Genomic DNA, 21,304 nt, shown 5'->3' with positions numbered 1-21,304 from the left:
ACGTACTTCCTACTGGTTAACAACAGGTTGGCTGCTCTGCGTCCCTGCAAACGCCGTTTTAGTTGTAAATCATTGCTGGATTTCGGGCTGTTGATTGAGTGCCGTTGCAGGATGTCGAGTTGCTGACTTCTGGATCTGATGTTAAAAGTCCAACTATGAGTAGGAGCCTTAGCATGTCACAGGTAAGTGGTCATTGCCTCCGAGACAGGTCAGAGGTCACGAGCCTATACCCAACGCTAAAATTGATATCTAGCCCGGAAACATGCAGAGAAAAGGGAGGTCCTGACTGGTAGTGGTGAAGCAGCGGTGGGACCCCGAACACAAAATTTGACGCCCAAGACCAGTTAGGCCCCTACCAAGTCAACAAGAAAGACATGAAAAGGATGGCATAGTAGAGATATTAGATCTCCTTTTTCATCTTGGGATCCCTACCTCCCTATTAAACAATTAAAAGAGCCACATGAAGCCAATAACCCCAACCTCTTCTGCCGTCGCCTTCACGAGACCTCCATTTCGACTTTCTTCTCTTCTTTCCTATGCATGACTCCCATTAGCTCCTTGGATAAAGGGATTCTTTTTGACTTCAAAGTACACTATAGACATTAGACACACTCTTGTTTTATTGCTAACTAATACACGCAAGTGTTCCAGAACACATTGCCCGTAATCTAATCCTCAATCAACGACTTCATTTTCACGTTGATGTCTTCTTTATATATTTTAATCCCTACATTGAAGTGGTGGTGGTAGCAGCTTCCATTGATACCTAGTTGTCTACAAAAAAGATCATTCTATACTGTTCTGTTCATGTGTAAATATATATCCTCAACCTTTTCTCTTCTACAGACATCTCTCTTTAAACCCCAGAAAACGCAGCAATGCCAAGTGCTGTCGAATCACCAGAGCACAATCCAATGAGTCATCTCATCAACAGCATATCTTCGTATGACAGCAATATAATGCTTGCTGCAGTTATATCCCTTCTTTTAGTAATCCTCTTTGTGTTGCTTCTCCACATCTATGCCAAGTGGTTCTTGGCACAAGCTCGCCATAGAAGAAGATCAAGTTCTGTGTCTGTGTCTCACGTTCTGCGTGCTTCAAGATTCCACCATTTCCATAATTTCACTGTTGACACTACTTTCTCTACTTCCCCTTCAAAGGGTCTTGATAGATCAGTCATTTCTTCAATTCCATTGTTTGTTTACAAAGCAGAAGAGTGTAAACAAGGCTTAGAGTGTGTCATTTGCTTAAGTCCCTTTGAGGAAAATGAGGTTGGCAAGAGCTTGACAAAGTGTGGTCATGGTTTTCATGTTGAGTGTATTGATATGTGGCTGAATTCTCACTCTAATTGTCCTGTTTGTAGAGCTCCTGCTGTGGGTGATGACAATGACATTACTATTGATGATCTCAAGTCCACGGAGGTGAGTAGGGAGTCAACAGATGAGAGGGGCTTGAGTGATGGTGGGGCTTCTAGATTGGAAATTGTCACTGATTTTTCAAATTCTGAGAATGAGAATGGAAATGTTGTGGTAAATCGTGATTGTTTATCAGAATCACCATCTACTTCTTTGTCTTTGAGTTCTTCTTTGAAGAGAATGTGTAGGAATAGATCAGAAAGCAAGGTATTCCCATCAATTAATGCGACTGAGCTGGATGCTTGAGAGATTGTCTATGTTCACGCAGAATGTTTGCATTCCACATTGTATAGATCTTTTGTAAGTTGATATATCATATAATTTTTTTTTGAATCTCAATTGCCTTTACTCGTCGGGTCATGTAACTTGAACTGTTTGATCGATTGTCACTTGATTCTCTTTCTTAAACATCTATTGAATCTTCCACTAGGTAAAGAAAACACAGATCAATAATCTTGGCCTTTTAGGGGTTAGTTCTAAAATTGGTCACACTCATTGTTAGCTGAAGAAAACAGTAGTTTGATCAAAGAACTGGCGTGCACCATATCTGTCTATGATCCGAAAGCTATATGCTTAGAACAAGGCATCGCAAGGGAAGAATCTTGACTGAGCTGTAGCTGGTTATGGAGTTGTGTGTGGAGCATGGCTGTATCCCTGACACATAATTGATGCATGGGGCTAAATCCGTATTATGTCTGATGAGTAAATGAAAAAGTGGGTCTTATTTCCATCACCAATTAAGAGGTGGGCCTATATGGAAAGGTAAGAGAGGACAAATTCTCTTGTAAAGTCTTCCATGGTTTCTTCTTGGTGTTTTGGAGTCTTGCATTAAACAAATGGCTACATATGAGCGATTCACAAGCTTGGCCTCCCTTGTTGGTTTGTGCTTAGCTCACAAATCCAAAAGGTCAAGGCTAACGCAGGAAACCAGAGATGTGAAGCTTTCCGTTGATTAGAGCTTCTGGCTTCAACTTGTCTCATCCAGATTTTCAGAACTCAGCTCAATTTGTTGTTTAGAGACAGTGGATTTATGATCTGTCATTATCGGTAGCAGGACAAAAAAAGAAGAAAGAAAGAAAAAGAATTATACGAGCCTTCTGATATTGTGTAGACAATTTCAACACAGTAGTTTTCCTTCAATTTATAACTTCAAATCTCACCCTTTTTTCAGATCCTTATCCCTTGAGCCGCAGCACCATTAATGAATCTTTCTAATAGGAATGATACACTGCCACGCACTCTCCTCCTGCAAATTCCCTAGACACACATGAACAAGTTCATTCGGGTCCTCAAAAACAACAATTTTGCAAACAAGCCCTTATTTAGGCAAGAAATCTCGTCATCTTGTTACGAACGCATTATTCATCAAATTATGGTAAAAGAAAGAAAATCTTGGGAGCCAGATTCAAAATGAAAACGAATTAGAAAGAAAAAAGAATGGAAAAAAATTGAATAGCATTAAATATTTAGAAATCTACGTGCACTTGTAAGTTTTCTCATTACTGTTATAAAACATGATATCCTGAACATAATATGATGATAAACGGATGAATGTGATGATAGGAAATGAAAATATCATAAATGGATGAGAATTGTGAAAATACCTTAGAGACTATAATAAAATTTGTAGTGAAATGAGTTGATGATAATGTCTTTTAAATAATTTATTTTGATTTTCAATAAAATATTTTCTTTTTATTTTAATTGGAATAAACTTTCTAGAAATTACAAAAAATAAAAAATATATCATGTTATATCAAATTTGATCACCGATCTTTTAATTGATATATATTTTATTTTGAATTATTTTTTTTATTTTTCAATCTTTCATGATATCCGTATTATTTTACTATTATTTATTTTTCTTTTATTCTTTTCTTGATTGAATTTTTTTGATCTATCAGATTTGGTCTCAATTCTTTTTATTACTGTTTATTTTATTTGGATTAATTTAAATTTCATCATTTTTTAACTTTTTCATTAGTCAAATTTAATCCACATTCTTTTGATTGTTATTTATTGCATTTGAAATAATTTGTGAGATTTAATTTTTTTTAATTTCATTATTTTTCAACTTTTTTTTTATCTATCAAGTTTGGTTTCTATTCTTTTTATTACTATTTGTTTTACTCGAAATAATTTATGAAAGTGATTTTTTTTTATAATACTGCAAAACATCATAAAATAATCTTTTATTTTTTTTAAATTTTTTTATCTATCAAATTTGATTTTTATTTTTTTCATTACTATTTGTTTTACTCGAAATAATTTATAAAAGTGATTATTTGTTGTACCAAATATATTTCTAATTTAAGGTTATTTTTAATTTATTTGTATGAATTGAAAACTCAACATTTATATTACAAGAACTAAAAATCCTTATATACACCTAATGTTCTTGCATGATTTACAGCCGGAAAATTAAAAAAATCGAGTTTCATTATGCAAAGCAATGAAAAAAGCTATTGAATTATCTTCTCAGAGCAGTACAAAAAGAATTCAAGTACAAATTACAGGCATCATTATGGAAAATAAATTGCACAAGAATTCAAGTACTTAACTTGTCTTTATATTTTATTCCTGGGTAGAACAAAAAATGAATTTCTTTCATATTTTTTTTTGTATTTTTTATATAAAAAAGAAATTTAAATTATGACTCTATACCTTTCATAAATTGTATCAAACAAACTATAAAAGACAAATAATTTTACTCTTGAGACAAAACATGCGCTTGGTATCACCTTTTCTTTTATTTCTTTCCTTTTTTTATATACAAAAACTAGATTCGAAACTCCAAATCTTCTAAAAGAAATGAATATTCTTATTATTTGGGCTACAAACTAATTTATTATGTAGCATAACTACAAACCTTCAACCATAGATTTCAATTTTGGAGTGGAACATTATTAACACAATCAGAAAAGCGCGGCAGTCAATTTATTATTTTTTCTTAATAAATTACAAGATAGAGTTAACCTTTAATTATTTAACCTATCCGTGCTAATGACATGAAAAAATAAATTTAATAAAATTATACTTGAATTCACTACCAATTGAATTGTGATAATAATTATTTTTAAAGTATTTTTTATTTGAAAATGCATCATAATAATATTTTTATTTATTTTTTAAGATATTAGCACATTAAGATGGTCTAAAATAAAAAAATAATAATTTGAAACACAATAATTACACATTACAAAATATAAATTATTAATAAGATCTAAATTAGAAGTATTGAATTAATGGTGATAGATTCGCCGAGTAAATTCATGTTTAAGAAGAAGAAGTTGGCGTACCAGGTATAGAATCCAAGGTAAAAACGGGAACAACTGTGTGAACACCACGAAGAAATCAAGCTCCAGTAGCTTGCACATAAGATTTCAACTCAAACATAGTTAAATACTGCTGGAAACTATTTTAAAAAATAAACAGTAGAGTAGATGTAACTAAATATAAAAGAGCAGGCTAGTGTTGGGCGAAAAAAGAGAGTAGACGTGGAACAAGTACGGAGCCATGATTTTTTTATATCCTGGGGTATTAAATAAATATATAATATTTTTAAAAAATCAATTATTAATTTATGTACATAAATTTTTAAAATTAATAGTAAAATTTTCATTTAAATATATTGCCTAAAATATTAAAAAATAAATTTGAAAATACATAAAATAAAAATAAAAATAAAAATAAACTCACTATTGAAGTTACATCTTTCGATGTTTTGTGGAATATAATTCATCTATAAACGAATATAAATCGATATTGTAACAACCCCTCAACCGGGATAAAATAACAATCTCATGTCAACTGAAAAACAAAATAATTAAAAAATTTTCCCTCTCTCAATTCCTCTTTCCTTCACTTGATTCTTCCTTAGATTAGTGTTTTATAAGTTATACTTTGTAAGTCTACAAGGTTATTCTCTCTTTTTTTTCCTCAGATTATGTTTTTCCCTTGCTTTTCTCTCTTTCTCGCTCGCTTTTTCTTTTCTTTCTTTGTCTATTATGCTTCTGCCCAGTCGACAACATATAAAAGGAAGGAACAACTTATTTGTTTTATTGTTTAATGGCAAATAACCATTTTAATCTTAATGAGTCGTTTTGCTTTTACTTGACGGTTTTTCTTTTTGTTAACACTACCAAGCTCGTTCATCCTAAAATTTTAACCAAATTTTATTCAATATATTTTAAGATCCCTTATAAAATTTCAGCTCAATGTGATGGTCGGATTGAAAATTACGCTCAATAACGTAAAACTGGTCAAATTATATTTTTTCATCAAATTTCTGAATTTCTCTAAAAATTTTGAAATTTTAACCCAAGCTAAAGCATCACATTAGAAGGCTCCACGTAAATTTTTAAATTTTTTTAATAATTCAATCAAGAATTATAAATTTTTTTATATAAAATTAATTAAAAAATATTGATAAAATCTTAACTTTAGCTATAACTCACCCAAGCTTTTACCATGGCTCTGCCCTTGAGCACGACAATTTTTGTCCCCTCATAATATCAAGGAAGAAAACTACGTTCTCTGTATTGCACTGTAAATATAGATTAAAAAAAAAAAGACAGATTTCTCCCATACGACAACAATTAGCGACAAACAAAATAGCTTTTATTACCGAAGCAAACAAAGTATTCCAAAAATGAGAGGCTCAAACAACTCAAGAATCTACTTACATCAATTAGCATCAATAAAAAAAATCCAGCAAACAGAACAACAGTTATATAAAATAGCCCTTGTAAAAAAAAAAAAAAGGGTCCCATGATATTTCGAAAGAAGGCCACGCTATGTACATTACTTTGTTAACATAGATTTAAGAAAACATAATCCCAACATACCGTCCTTGTTACCAATGCAAATAAACTAACCTAGAAATGAGATATTAATAGAACATAATGTAATAGCTCGGCCTAATATATCGTATATTATCTGTTTTAAGTCTTATCAGCCTCACAGTTTTATTCTTGATGACGCGAGTTCATTTTTAAGTTTGACGTCCCAAAACGCGTAATTCATGTCATCAGCCGACTCTATTCATAAAGCCCTGGCTCTGGACGTTCGCTTTCAATGTAGGATATCACAATCTCCTCATCTTAAGACGAGCCGTCCTCGGCTCTGATACCAAATGTAATAGCCCGCCCCAACATGACGTATATTGTTCGCTTTAAGCCTTACCACCCTCACGGTTTGTTCTTGGTGACGTGAACCCACTTCTAAGCCTAACGTCCCAAAACGCGTACTTTATGTCAGCAACTTACTCTACTCATAAAGCCTTAGCTCTGGACGCTCACTTTTGATTTGGAATATCACATATAAGGTCTCGACATATCATTTATTATCAATAAAAAAAATCTAGCAAACACAACTGTGAGAGCTAAAAGAAAACATAGTTATCATGGCTAAAAAAAAACATTGATCAATCCAATAATCATTCGAGGATCAACTTAAACAAAAGTGAGTGAGAGGGCTTGACACAACAATCAACAACCACACGAGTCCTCCTTCTTTTTTTGTTTTTGGCCGGCCCTTAATTTTTATCCCCATTATACTAATAAAGAGAGCTACGTTTTAAACATCACATTATTCATATAAATTAACAAATTCTAGTTTATTGTCTCACGCTTTGCAGTGGGTTAATATTATTTTTTTATAAACATATAAAAAAAATATTAAGAGCATATAAAATATTTTAATGATGTTATTAAACCTAACTAAGTGGGTTAATTTTTAAACCTTCACTAAACTCTTTGTCAGACCCCAGTAACGTGAGTGAGCAATCATGCTAGACCCAAGTGTCTTGAGTCTGACAGCCATGTCAGACCCGCGCCTGGGCTTGGCAAGACCCAAGCGCCTGGACCTGATAACCATGTCAGAACCATGCGTTTTTTTTTTTTTGAAAATATAAGAATTCACTTATAATTGTTCTAGAAACATATTTATTTTGTATTTTTATATTTATCTTTTTAACCAAATATATTTTTATCTTGTCTATATTTCTTTTTTCTATTTTGGGACATTAACCACACGCATCCCTAAAATTCACTCAATTTTTTTTATTAATCTCTAATTTTAGTGAAAAAAATCATTTATAAAATTGCACAAATTAAGATAGTCAAAAGGACAATAAATCTTTTACATAAACAGTTTTTTCTTTTCCTACAACATAATGTATCAATTCAAAAGTTCAAAAGTTTTCTCTTATGATCATATATTTTAAATTTTTGTATATACTAATAGTTATAATGTAGAATAAACTCTCATTGTAACAAACTTTGACGATTAGATCATGCAATAATATCTTAAATTTAAAAAAACATGAACCCTTTTAAAAATTGTCCAACACTTGGATGGAAATATAAAATTAATATTTTCATCCATAATACATACAAAAAAAAAAGTTTGTTTTTGAAGATTTGGAAGAAATCACTTAGAACTCAACATTTTTTTTACATTATTTCCTCTTCGAATATAACAAATTTATAAAATAAGTTGTACAAACAAAAAAGAGTTTGTAGTTAAGTTCTACTGCATATGAATGAAAAATCCTACTTAAATGAGGCAGTATTTGTTTTTGCAGTCCAATTGTGTTTTTAAAAAAATTTAAATTTTTTAACCCAAACACAGGTCTAGCAAACCTAGGAGTATAGGTCTGGCATGGTTGCTACGTCCAGACGCTTGGGTTGAGACCTAAGCACCTTGGATCTGACAATCATGCATGACCTAAATGCCCGACAACAATGCCAGACTCATGCGTCTTTTTAAAAAAATATAGGAATTCACTTATAATTGTTCTAAAAACATATTTATTTTGTATTTTCATCCTTTTCTTTTTAACCAAATATATTTTTATCTTTTCTATATTTTTTTCTTCTATTTTGGGACATTAATCACACGTATCCCTAAAATTCATGTAATTATTTTTTTTTATTAATCTCTAATTTTAGTGAAGAAATCATCTACAAAATTACACAAATTAAGATAGTCAAGAAGACAATAAGTCTTTTATATATACTGTATTTTCTTTTCCTACAACATAATGAATCAATTCAAAAGTTCAAAAGTTTTCTTTTATGATTATATATTTCAAATTTTCATATATACTAATAATTATAATGTAAAATAAATTCTCATTGTAACAAACTTTGACAATTAGATTATCCTATAACATCTCAAATTTAAAAATAGCATGAACCCTTTAAAATAATAATTATAGAATAAACTCTCATTGTAACAAACTTTGACAATTAGATCATGCTACAACATCTCAAATTTAAAAAAAGCACGAACCCTTTAAAAAACTGTCTAAAACTTAGATGGAAACATAAAATTAATATTTTCATCCACAATGCATGCAAAAAAGAAAAGTTTATTTTTAAAGACTTGAAATAAATCACTTGAAACTCAACATTTTTTTTCCATTCTTTCCGCTTTGAATATAACAAATTTATAAAACAAGTTGCACAAATAAAAAAGAGTTTGCAATTAAGTTCTATTGCATACGAATGAAAAATCCTGCTTGAATGAAATAGTGTTTATTTTTGTAATCCAATTATGCTTTTGAAAAATTTTAAATTTTTTGACCCAAGCGCATGGGTCCAGACCGAAGCACGTGGGTCTGATAACCATGCCATACCCAAGCACCTTGGGTATGACAAACATGTCAGATTTGAAAAATAACAAATAAAGAGGATAATTGTGCACTTTAGTTGTCAGGAGAGAAAAAAGAAATAAAAAACACAAACAATCGATTATCGGCGACAATCCAAACATTATCTATCTACACGCACCACATCATGTGTAAGAGGGCACGGCTGCGCAACCAGTTAGACGACGGATGGCCAGATTTAGCTATCGAGAAGAGTCATACGCGCCTCCTTAATGACGTGGGCGCTGCCCACCCACTGGGGCGTGAGGAACGCACCCTCGTAGCTTTTCGGTTAAAAAATAACAAATACATCATGAAAATACTAAAACGCCCCCTATAGTTCTCATAATTACACAAATTACCCATGTAAAAGTACCAAAAATACCCCCAAGGCAAAGCTTCTTTTTTTGAGGTTAAAAACGTTATTTGACTATACTTGAAAATTGAAAAAATCTGGATACTCTTGTGGAAGAAAGCCAAAGAAACGTTTATTCGTTTGCGAAAAGATGAGAAATTAAAAGTGAAATTACTATTACAATCCATTGTAAAAGCTCTTTTAATCTACATTGATTTCTCTTCACCATTTGGCTTTTGTTATATAATATGTGTGTATGTGTGTATGTGTGTGTATGTATAACATAACACAAATAAGAACAAAATAAATAGAGGAAAAAAACAAACATTTATTGCTGCCAGGAAGGAGTAGGAAGAAATAACATACTTGTGTGCTTTTTTTTTCTTTTTTTTTTCCCAATTCACCTTTTTTTATAGGGATTCCTATAATATTTAGAAAGTAGGCAATGCTTTATATGTGACATTGTTAACATAGATAAAAATAAAATAAAAAAACAGATTATGAAGAGACAACAACAACAATAATATACAAAAAAAACAACAATTAAAGGGGGAAAATTAAGAAATTTCAATCCAGCATGTAAACAAAATGATGAAAAATCCATCTACCTTAGGCCAAAAGGAAAACAAAGAAAAAAAAAAAAGGGAGAGGGGGAGGTTGAATTGGAGGAAGACCTTGTAACAATAACAATGAACCTAACATGTATATTATTCTTATAAAAAGGAAAAACAACCATTAGAATGCAACAATGAAAGTGAACAACACCAAGAAGCTAACCATAAAGCTTAGAGTTTAAAAGAAACTGAACATTGAATAAATTAAGTAAGAAATTTTTTTTTATCATTTTTAGAAAGTATTTTTTACCCAAAATAAAAGAAAAATATTTTTCTAGAAATCAAGTCAAATCTTTTTTTAACTGAAAAGTATTTTCCGTTGATTAATTTTTCTAATAATAAATAAATACATAAAAATTTGAAAAATAATTTAAAGAAAATCACTTTATGTGAAACCAAACAGTACCTTGGTACATTAATGGTAAAGTAAAAAAATGATAAAGGAATAGATTTATGTCATCAACACTGTTTAAGTAACTCACTTTGTCCTTGTGCAGAAAAAAAGTTTGGATGGACATTATTGACCGACCGGGGCATTCAGAGACAAACTTCGAATTTTCCTATTATGACTTCAACTTCCATATTATCACTTAAGGCTCTACCAAGCACCAGAAATGATTTTGATAATTAAGAACATGATATAAAGAAACTTCGAATCCACGTACTCCGAAGTCCAAACATGGATTTAACTACTAAAAGAGAAAAGGGTAAAAAAGACAAGAAAACACCTCCGGACGTTACGATTGGTTTGGAATCCCAAGTTGTGATCATTGTTGAAGACAAGATTTATTATTTTGATAGTTCAAACTTTCACACCTGATGGAACTCGCACTAGGAAGGAACCAACCTAAAAGAAATACAGAAAGTCTCGAACAAAAAGCTTTCAGTTTCTTTTTTTAATTTTTGACTTTCATCCCCCCTAATTCCCCTTCTTGGTACTTTCTCTTCTGTTTTTTAGTCCCAGTAACTTCTCCCTTCCCTTTTTTGCTTGCTCAGAACCTCTCAATTTTTTTTCTTTTCCTTCTCCCAGAAATGAAATCTAAACTCTAAAAACTCCTTCAAGTTTCTGTCTTTTTAGATCGTTTTCCCCTTTTCTTCTCTTGAAATCATTCGGAGCCTCTTGTTTTTTTTAGCCTCTTCAATCCACGGTAGCCATATTTATAAACCTCATGTGGCACCCTTCTTGGCCCATTAGCATCAAAATACACCATCACCTTTCGATTTTGAATTTTCAGATCAAGAACATGAAGGTGGAAGTCCATCTCAACAAAACGCATCGGGTATAGAACAAGTTTTCATATTAGGTAATTATATTTCATATTTTGTGTTAGTGATGTTTTTGTCCAATATTGTAGTTCTGTCTGACAATGGCTTTGCGTTCGGAACTAAAAAATATCAATTTTTTATTCTGGCCCAACATTAGATATAACAAAAAACAAGGAATTTACTTGTGGCCCATATTTTGATATGGGGTTGAGATCGTAATGATCATAGAACTCATGTTATAAGATGGGCCCAAATCTTGTCAGGCATTGGCTGAAAAAATACAATTATTTTTAGGAAATGGGTTCTCTTCTTTTGTCTTCCAATCGACGAGTTGCCATTGGCATCCAAAATAGGATCAACAAATTAAAAAAATGCTAACCTCAAGGTAAAGTCTTTGGTAGTAGAGATGGTCCCGGCGGGGCTCGAACCCGCGACCTTCGGCTCATAAGACCAACGCTCTAACCAACTGAGCTACGGGACCAACACGCGGCAAAGGTCTCCAACTAAAATATATCAACAAATAAAAAGGGTCCCAAAGCCTCTATTCAGTTTTCAACTCGAGTTATTTTGTCCTATTTCTCCATTACATGATCAATTCGTGGTCCACTGGCCGAAGGTTGAAGAAAGCTGACGGACCAATCACGTCTTGGTGAGCGTAGACTCGGTTCATCGTAGGGTTCTTATGGCCTGATAATATGAAAGAAAGGAAAAGGAAGAACGGCGAATGCTCAACAAAACAAATCCATATTTCTCTAGAGAGGGAAAAGAAGAAGAAAAGGCATACCCGTAGGCCCTCCTTTTCCAATCATCTGTCGGCACGTAGCTTTGATATAGACTTGTAGTAGAACACGGAGTCATTTTGCGAGCTTCCAGTCACGACTAGCACTGAGATTTTTTTTTTTTTGAAAAAAACAGTACACCATTCCATGAGTAAAAAGAAACAATCCAAGGTGTTTCAATTTAATAGTGGGTTTCTGACGTTGTATCCGTCATGTCTGAACTCTCAGCAATTTTTTCCCAATCATTAGGCCATTTGCTCAGCGTAGGAACGAACTGAAACAAATTAACCAAGAATGTTACAGTGCCCATAAAGGAAATGCCCAATATCATCACCAACGAGCATTAACGCTTCCTTTTCTGCTTGATTATGCAGACATGAGACATTCGAAATCGGTACAGAACAAGCAGAAGCCAAAGGAAGCAAAGAGGTGCATGGATGGAACATGGAAGGGTTGAAAGTGGTTCGGTTGTTCTTATATCGTCCAAGTAAATTTAGCACGCAGCTGGTATAGATGGTGATTTAATTGATCAATTAGTGACAAAATTAGTACTGGAACACTCCTCCACTTGTTTGGCATAGAAGGGCACTACGTTGTAGAAAGGTGTATGCTATAGCATTCTCTGGCTAAATCAACGACACATGAAAGAAAAATGTCAAGTAACTAGCCTAGCTCCATTTTTTGATACCAAATGGCCGCAGCACACCACATTTTCTGAATTATACACCTTGATAGTTACATGCTAGCGAAATTATACAGCAGGAATGACCCTGTCAGGAATGACCCTGTCTCGTTAAAAACGATTTGGATGTTTTTGAACTACGTACATACTCCCTTCTCATTACTCTAATGTATGGCCTTTAGAAACAAAAGCACAAAAAGAATTTTTAAGCCCAAAGAGCAAGGATTGACATTGAAGTAGAGCCAAGAGCTAATGCGATGTACGATGCCTTCTTCAACCATGGAGCAGAACTCATCAACTTGTTATGGAAAAAATCAGCAGCTATCAGATCAACAAGACCCATGTATACAAGAATACCTGAAGATAATGACCCCAGTAATCCTTCCATAATCAAGGCGTTGGGGTTACTGTCGTCATAACCAGTCATTGAAAATATGATCATCCCTAACACTATCCCCATCGGCGTAGTCACTGCAAACATAAAACACATGTAGGCCACTGTTCCAAGGCTAAACCCTGCCTGCAATTTGTCACCATTACTTCAACAATCAGATTCATAGCAAAAATGAAACTCCCAAAAAAAAGTGTACCCAATTTATGGTGGCATGTTCTGACGACAACTTTCTTCTAAATAAAATCAATAGCAATGAAGAAAGTCGATAAAACTAAACCCAATTTATGGTGGCATGTCCACTTTATTGTCCATTGTTCATGAGGAATGACTCATTAATTCTCGCACCGACTGCCATGTAAAATTCTATAAACTAAGTAAGCACACCCAGTCCCTCATCAGATTTACTTACTAGCTACATATTCTATAATCACGTGCTTACATTAAACTAGAAGCTCGCAGTCGTCGAAGGAAAAGGAAAAGGTGGTTGAAGAAATGAAAGACAGTCGGTTACAGAAAGAAAGACATGTAAGAGCCTACACTTACAAATCACCCCACTTCAAGCCCACGAACACAGACCTTTTCTTATCACAATAAGGAATAGGAAGGTAATAAACTAAACCACGGCATATCATTAAACTTCACGAATTACAAAACCCACAAGTTAATTAATTAATGAGTGCCAAGTGCCAATCGTATCAGAGGTTAGATTGACAAAATAAGTAAGAGTAATTTACCTGAGCAATGCAGCCACCAAGACCCATCCCTTCAAAAATTTGATGAAAAGCAAGGGCAGTAACAAGTGGTCTGATAGTACACTTATTTTGTGACATACCCATAGTAACCCCAATTATCACCGAATGAAAAATAATCCCTATCTCCAACACCTGAGACACCAGCCTCTGCTTTACCTTCACCAAATCCACCTCTTCCATGATCTCCACCTTAACCGACTTGTCACTCTCTTTCTTTCCCACCATTTCGTCCTGTATCCCAACAACCGTGTACTGTCCGTTACCGTTTCCGTTTCCGTTTCCGTTTCCGTGCCCATGCCCATGCCCATGTTGCTCCAAGCGTGCACTTGCAGCTAAATCAACCAACAGAGCCAATAAAACCCCAATCAAAGTAACAAAACCAGCGAAAGGAAAATCTTTCCAAGGATGTTTTGATGCTACGTGGCAATCAGATAGTGCATCGTAAGCGTCGGGGAGTACGTGAACTAATGAAGTGGAGAGGATCACACCTGCGGCGAAGCACTTGATTATCAGAGTTATCTTGTCGTAGAGGGCTTTTCCGTGGAAATAGCGAGCTAAGAGAACGGGAGAAGAGATGCCAATTATGCTTGTAAAGAAGATTATTAAGATGGAGATTAGTTTTAGGTGGGTTGCAGCTTGCGTGTCTCTGCAGGTTGCGGAGCGGGTTGCGTCGATCAAGCAAGCTGCTGCCATGGAAAACAATGGTGTTTTGATTGAGCTGGAGTTTGCGGGAGAAATGTGGTGGGGAGCGCTCTGTAATGGGTCTTTGTGGACTTGGAGGGAGGGGGGGGAGATTTGGAAGTTTACAAGACTAGGCGCTGCCGTGTGTGGACTGGATTGTTAACTGAGAAAGGGATGGTTGCCTGTGGGACAGGTTTCTTAAAGAAGGGTGGGGATTGATGGGGTCCACTTCTGAATGAACGGTGATGCTGGTATAGAAGCTTTTTGTGTTGGTGCGATGCGTGTGTTTCCAATCTTTGATCTTGCTGTTGTTTTGTAGAATTAGCTTTGTGCAATTTCCTTGAAAATATTTGAGTGCTGTCTTTTCAGATTATCAAGGAACTTAAAATATGAACAACTGCTGGTAGAGTTTAGAATACAGGTTTTTGATCATGTCCTGTCCTGATAAAAATATGAGAAAAAAGCGTAGCTTACTTAAATAATCGTGTCGAGACTACGTATGGATTTCGGTAAAAATATTTAAAAGAGAGAGAGAGGGGGGGAAGAAGAACAATTTTGTCCGTTTAAAGTATTCCCAAAAAAAAAAAAAAGTGTTAAAAAAGAAAAAGGTTGGTGATCATGATATGAAATGTGTAATGAACCACTAGCAAATGAAAGTTAGGTTAAATTAACATTTAATGTGTAATGAACCACTAGCAAATGAAATGTGTAATGAACCACTAGCAAATATACTACAAGAGAAATAGAAAGGTTAGTGTTCAGAGAAAGGTATAGGCTTCCACGACTCTAGGCTTTCTTGTTATAGGATATTTGGATTTTTTCCCCTCAATTTGATTATTTAATGGGAAATTCTTATTTAATTTTAATTTTTTTATATTGAATCATGATAAATATTTTTTTATATTTTTTATCATATAATAAAATAAAATAATATAATTTAATCCGATAGAGTTTATAATTCGAGTCATAAGTTAAGCAGAGTGGTTAGAGTTAGCTTGATCTTTATTTATTTATTTTTTTAATTGAATTTTTATATTTGAATTATTTTAATCAACAAGGATATGTTAGGACAACTCATATATAATTTAATTTAAAATTTAAGTTACTTAAAGAGTTGGACCGAGAGTTTTTAATTTTAAACTATTATCCTGAATTTAATAATAATATTAAAAAAATATTTACAGCGATAACAGGGAAATAAACTAGTGGTATTCTGAAAAAAAATGGTACAAAGAAAAGAAAAAGGAAGAAAAGCAATTCCACGAGACGCAACTTCGCCTATAAGACAACGATGCTATAAAGTCGGTAATCATGAGATGTGGTGTGACAACCACCGATACATTATTGTACATGAGAAAGTTAGGATAATTGGTTTTTTATAAAGTTAGGACTAATTTGAGAAAGGACCGTCTTAGCTTAGGTGTTAAATTACGGTTTCACATAATCTAATTCCTTTCATAGTCACCTTTTGTGTCTCGGAGGTTACTTTTAAATTACGGTATAAAACAAATTCACACCTAGGCACCTCATTAATGGGCTCCATAGCAGGGCTGCAAGCATTAAACAGAGCCAGGGCTGTTTACTTCAAAGCCCAATGGAATTTGTTCAAAGCCCACGATTTCTATCTAAAGAATCAGATCCTTGGCCCATGATTACACATTCATTTCAAACTTTACAGTTTGACCATACAAGCTAGGAGCCAAATCCATGAATTTATACGATGATTTTTATGAAAGAAAGGATAATTCGCAGGCCTAGGTGCTTTTGCCAAGATGGATTTCAGATAGTCTTCCAGGCCCAGGATCAAAGCAAATAAAGACTCACCGTCACTCCAGATTTACAAGACCCAATATCGATTTAATGGAAAGCAGATTAGGATAACTCGCAGGCCTAGGTGCTTGAATCAAAACTGGTAGTCTTTGGGCCTACAATGATTTCTTTAGGTCGCTTAGACCGGCCTTCGTCCAGATTTCGTTAGTCAGAATAATTTTTAGTGATATCAAAGCAACAAAAATGGTGGGAGCTTGTCGATTGTCGTGCACGATGTATTCTGCCCAAAGAACTTCCTCTAATCTTCCGGAAATCGTTAGATTAAGGACTGGAATAAATATAGGAAGCTAGAAACCAACCATATAAATTGACCTTGCCATGCCCTTGATCCTCACATTCCTCGAAGGAATTGAAATTACTGGGATGTGTGCGTATGCTACTAAATTTCCGAGGGAGATTTGTTCTAAGAATTGTGATCCATATAAAGACCAACCATATCATATCATACATGTTCTAAGAATCGTGATCCATCATAGGTTCTCAAGTGCTCGAATACTAAGAGAAAAGTCCAATGATTGATCAAACAAACCTTGATGATCACGAACTTCTAAATCTCCGAGGGAGATTTGTCAAGAGTACATCACTTAGAAAAGAATGTTTGCCAGCATGAAAGAATTGCACATCCTTCTCTCGAAGTGGCCAGCATCATTTTTTGGTCTACTCTTAGTACTGTGGAGCCTGCATGTTTTCTTGGGGTGGGAAATTATTGAAATCAGACAATCGGACTTATGCGAGTGTAATAAACTCACTCACCATGTATATATCATATATACATGTGTGCTCTTTATTCTATGGTGAATTTTGTACTCTCTCTCTTTCATACAAGGATGTAAAAAGCTGTTTGCTAGAAGCCTCCATGGAATTAACTTACATAGTCGAGTGGTGTGATGTTCAGAGTCATAATAACACTTTCCGTTTGTTTTTTTCTCTTTATTTTTAATTTCTTTTTTTGGCGTGCATGATAAGGCTATGCAAGTGCAAGGAGTGATGTTAATATATCTTTGGAATAGTGGTGAGTGAGTTTATTTTCTAATACGTTATTATTCAAAATTACAATCCTAAGTGAGATATTGCGATCAACCCAAATTTATTGGCAAGTAACCTAAAAAGTATAGGTCTAGGAGTAGCTTGAACTCAACAACCATGATCTTGAAAAGTGCGGTTAGGCTTACTTTTCGTTCCAAATGGATTTAGATATTTTGTTTGAATCCAATACTTTCTCAGTAATTTTTTTATAATTTTCACATGAATTTTTTAATATTTTATATTGATTTAATAAGTATTATTTTAAATGAAATACAACTCAAAATATCAGATGAATAAAATGACTCTTCAGCTCCTAAAAAAGACAAGATTCATATGTTATAAATACCTCATAAATTCTTCAAACTTCAAGTTCATAATATCATCATTCTTTATATTTTTAGTTATATTTTTAGAGTTTATCTCTCTAAAATATAATAATATTTTCTCTCTTTAAAAAAATACATACTTAAGCATCTGAGAATTTTCAAATCCACAAAAAAAAAACCTTTTATAGGTACTAATTATCAGCATCTTGACCTACTAGATATAACATACAAGCTACCAATCACATTGATTATAAAAAATGAATTAAATTACTAGAAAGTAATTAATTTTTCAACACATAAACCTTACTTTTAAGCTATTTGAATTTCTTGAAACATCACATAAGAAAACTTTTCTTATAAATGCAATGATATGGATGTAGAAGGCTTGCTTAAGATCCTACTTGGGATAATACCTTTTTTATATATGTATATACAATTATATTATCTCATTAGCAAATTAATGTTCTCCCTGAATCTACTAAATTAACAAAAACACACTCATGCACAGGAAACAAGCTGGAAAATGAGATAAACCACTCAGTTAAAACAAAAAACTCAATTAAATAACACAGTAATTCAAATAAGATGCGATGAATTAAATGAGAGAAAGAACATCAGTTGATAAAGGGGTTAGTGCTCGTGCTTATTGCAGCGATGGCCCATGTATCAACTTTAGCTCTATATATATGTAATGTAATGCAACACACATGCAAGTATATATGGACATTATCATGATTAGAAACCTCTCAAGTCATTTAAACCACTTGTTCGTGCTCTCGTGCTCCACTCACTCAAAATATTTCAATCAAAAGACAAAAGCCTCTTTCAATAATCAAAGTATATTGCTCCATTATGATTGCATTCGATTGCTTACTTTCTAACCAATGAAATCATTATCTCTTTATGGTCATAACAATCATCATCCCAATAATCGTGATTATGCTAGCCTCGGTACACGTACGTATTTAAATGACAAGAAATACCTTAGAAAAACAAAATCAATGGTGACTATAAATGGAGGAACTTCCTTCTATGGCTGGAGAGAATTAATAGATACCCAAGTCGTGGCTGCTTTACCTAGCCAAACATGGTGTCGACTGTAACTATTGACTTGAAACCCTAACCAACTTTGTTTTATCCTCAGAACTAGGGTTTCGGAAGATGTAGGATCCGCATTTGGCCATTGAAGCTGACATCTTCCCAACTTTATGCTGTGCCTTAATTATGCATGAGCTGAAATTCGTCGAAATCATAAAAGGTTTGGCAGAAACAATATCAAATAAACTTATTGAATAACTTAATTTGGAGACCTCGTTAGGTTTTTCTTTGCATTCAATAGCTATGTCCGCCTTTAACCTCAAAAGAAATCTGAATTTCTTGCAATGGCATGTGAAGGAATACCTTAGCTATATATGAGTGGCGACAAATTAATGAAGGCTGGATGATCCAATCGAATTATTTTTACTCGAGAGCGAGGGACAAATCAAGGACAACTGGCTTCTTGATTAGTCAAGATCATGAGGGTAGCGACAATTGATCAGTTGAAAACAAGGACAGAGAGGGTGGCACCTAATTGAGGAAATCTTTTGAGATTTTGAGTCACTGATGTGAAAGGTACAACAGAAAAGCTAGCCCCCACAAAGGGAGAGAGGGATGGACTTATCTAACAATACATGAGGTGAGGTTTGGCCTCAAGCAAGAACAATAAGGCCAGGGGGGTATTTTCAAATTGTTCAAACCTCTCTTGGGTCTACAAAAAGGGATGTTGTTGTCGGTGGCGCTTTTGGCAATTGATGTATTGTGTTCTCTTCATTTTTCAAGGTCTTTATGCACCACAAATCTTCTGGACAGGAGAGTGATTTCCAGTAGGGGATGTGAAGCCTTAGGATGTCCTTACCGCCAACTTCTGTTACAATAACCTTACAATCTTTGGACTTTGTCGCCATGTTGTGCACAAATTGGCACAAGTGTTGAACCAGCTTTCCTGATAACGATCCTTCATGGTGCACTCCATACATGAAGTAGAATCCAAATGGACTAAGAAAATCTGGTATCGCAGGCAACTTAAAACATGGAAAGATTTTATCAATCAATATTGAACTCTTTGTGTATAGAAAGCAAGATAAGGGCGCTTTCCCTAGTCTTAGCTTGAAGAGCTCCCCACTGTTCCATACACTAAGCATAGCCCAACTTCTTGGAAGTACTTTCCCATCTGAACCAAAATCATCCCATGACTCACCTCTGGGATAAGCCACCCAAGTCCCCAAGCTTAGCTTGTTTCTCAGTATATTCCCTATATCATCAGGGAAAAACTCTGTTGAAGTCATGAACTTGCGATATAGAAACTCAGCTTCCTCGACTTTGAGCTTTGCCACCTCAGTTTTTGATGACAAACGTAAGGCGCGATGATCAACTGGATTAACAAGAATCGCCGGTGTCCTGAAATTGGCATATCCAAGCTTGTTTATGAAGAGATTAACTGACGCTTCATTATCTTTCTCCGTAGCCATGTAAGCGTAGTCAACAACATTTGCGATGAACCATTTCTCCAATTCAAGCACTAGCGTCGATCCGATCCCTTTTCGTCGATGAAGTGGTGCAATTCTTAAGCCTAGCACATAACCCAACTTGGCTATATTCTTTGGAGGTTTATGAACGGTTGCTAGCTTTATAGAGCCTTGAATGACACCAACCAGTTCGCTGCCCAATTCGGCTACCTAACGTAAAAGAAACAAGGTTGCATTTTTTTCGTCAATAAGACATCATTACAAGCGGTAATGGATGTAACAACACCTATATAGGGTTTGTGTGATAATGGATGTAATGAAAACAAAGGAAGGGAAAAATAAATAAGAGTGATGATGATCAGTATATAGTGTGCACGTACCAGCATCTTGCACATCGGACTGTTTCTGATTCTACAGATGGGGTCACCCATGGTATCTATGCAGAGTACTCTTTCAGTCGGGCCTACCTCACATCTTCTCTCAAGATCTTCCACTCCAGCTCTATGAACTTGAACATCATAGCTTCGTATTTTAAGTTCTCCACATCCCATTATTCAAACTTGCACCATAAGTAGAAAAGAATATTTAGCAACTGGCATGAGAGGGTGATTATAGGAGCAATCTTTATTTATTTATAAGATCTAGAAACGAGAGCTCATATACAAGATGAAACCTAGCAGGTAGTAAACTAGAGTAATGTAAGAAGTTATAAATAGGTGCTTTGCTCCACCACTAACTAAAATGATTTGTCTTGGAAATTCATATTGATCATCGTTTATATGGAAAGGTGGGAAATATTGCGGAATGTTCTCTCTAATCAACATCAACATCGAGCTTCAACAACAATAATTAATATTGGACAAAAGGCGGGTAATAATAGGATGCGTCTTTTTGTCCTTAGCCTTTTGCCATTCTTAACTTAATCAAGCCCTATCCACTTTAAGATCACCTCATCAGGCTCGCGCCACGGTGCACTCCAAAGAATATGTATAGTTGGCCAACCCTCATTTGTCAATTAATTGA

At 34.2% G+C, this 21,304-nt stretch overlaps 3 protein-coding genes and 1 non-coding gene across 4 annotated transcripts; 1 reads left to right on the top strand and 3 right to left on the bottom strand.

Moving 5' to 3' along the window:
- Positions 1-155: 155 nt before the first annotated feature.
- Positions 156-1,748, top strand: LOC133702039 (RING-H2 finger protein ATL63-like). Its single transcript, XM_062126216.1, has one exon. The coding sequence runs from the start codon at positions 879-881 to the stop codon at positions 1,659-1,661; it is 783 nt and encodes a 260-aa protein (XP_061982200.1). The 5' UTR covers positions 156-878; the 3' UTR covers positions 1,662-1,748.
- A 9,963-nt stretch (positions 1,749-11,711) lies between these two features.
- On the bottom strand, positions 11,712-11,785 carry TRNAI-UAU (transfer RNA isoleucine (anticodon UAU)). Its single transcript has one exon. It is a non-coding gene; the product is annotated as a tRNA-Ile (tRNA).
- A 951-nt stretch (positions 11,786-12,736) lies between these two features.
- Positions 12,737-14,722, bottom strand: LOC133689275 (zinc transporter 6, chloroplastic-like). The gene is made up of 2 exons (XM_062109084.1): positions 13,894-14,722; positions 12,737-13,285 (listed from the first exon to the last, which is right to left on the bottom strand). Exons 1-2 carry the CDS (start codon positions 14,602-14,604, stop codon positions 12,971-12,973), a joined length of 1,026 nt encoding a protein of 341 aa, XP_061965068.1. The 5' UTR covers positions 14,605-14,722; the 3' UTR covers positions 12,737-12,970.
- A 4,529-nt stretch (positions 14,723-19,251) lies between these two features.
- Positions 19,252-20,977, bottom strand: LOC133683433 (probable N-acetyltransferase HLS1). Its single transcript, XM_062106773.1, has 2 exons — positions 20,662-20,977; positions 19,252-20,491 (listed from the first exon to the last, which is right to left on the bottom strand). The coding sequence occupies exons 1-2, from the start codon at positions 20,830-20,832 to the stop codon at positions 19,508-19,510; spliced, it is 1,155 nt and encodes a 384-aa protein (XP_061962757.1). The 5' UTR covers positions 20,833-20,977; the 3' UTR covers positions 19,252-19,507.
- Between the last annotated feature and the right edge of the window lie 327 nt (positions 20,978-21,304).

The sequence above is a fragment of the Populus nigra genome, chromosome 1, assembly GCF_951802175.1.
Source record: "Populus nigra chromosome 1, ddPopNigr1.1, whole genome shotgun sequence".
NCBI classification, from domain to species: Eukaryota; Viridiplantae; Streptophyta; class Magnoliopsida; order Malpighiales; family Salicaceae; genus Populus; species Populus nigra.
This window is presented reverse-complemented; position numbering and strand designations above follow the sequence as displayed.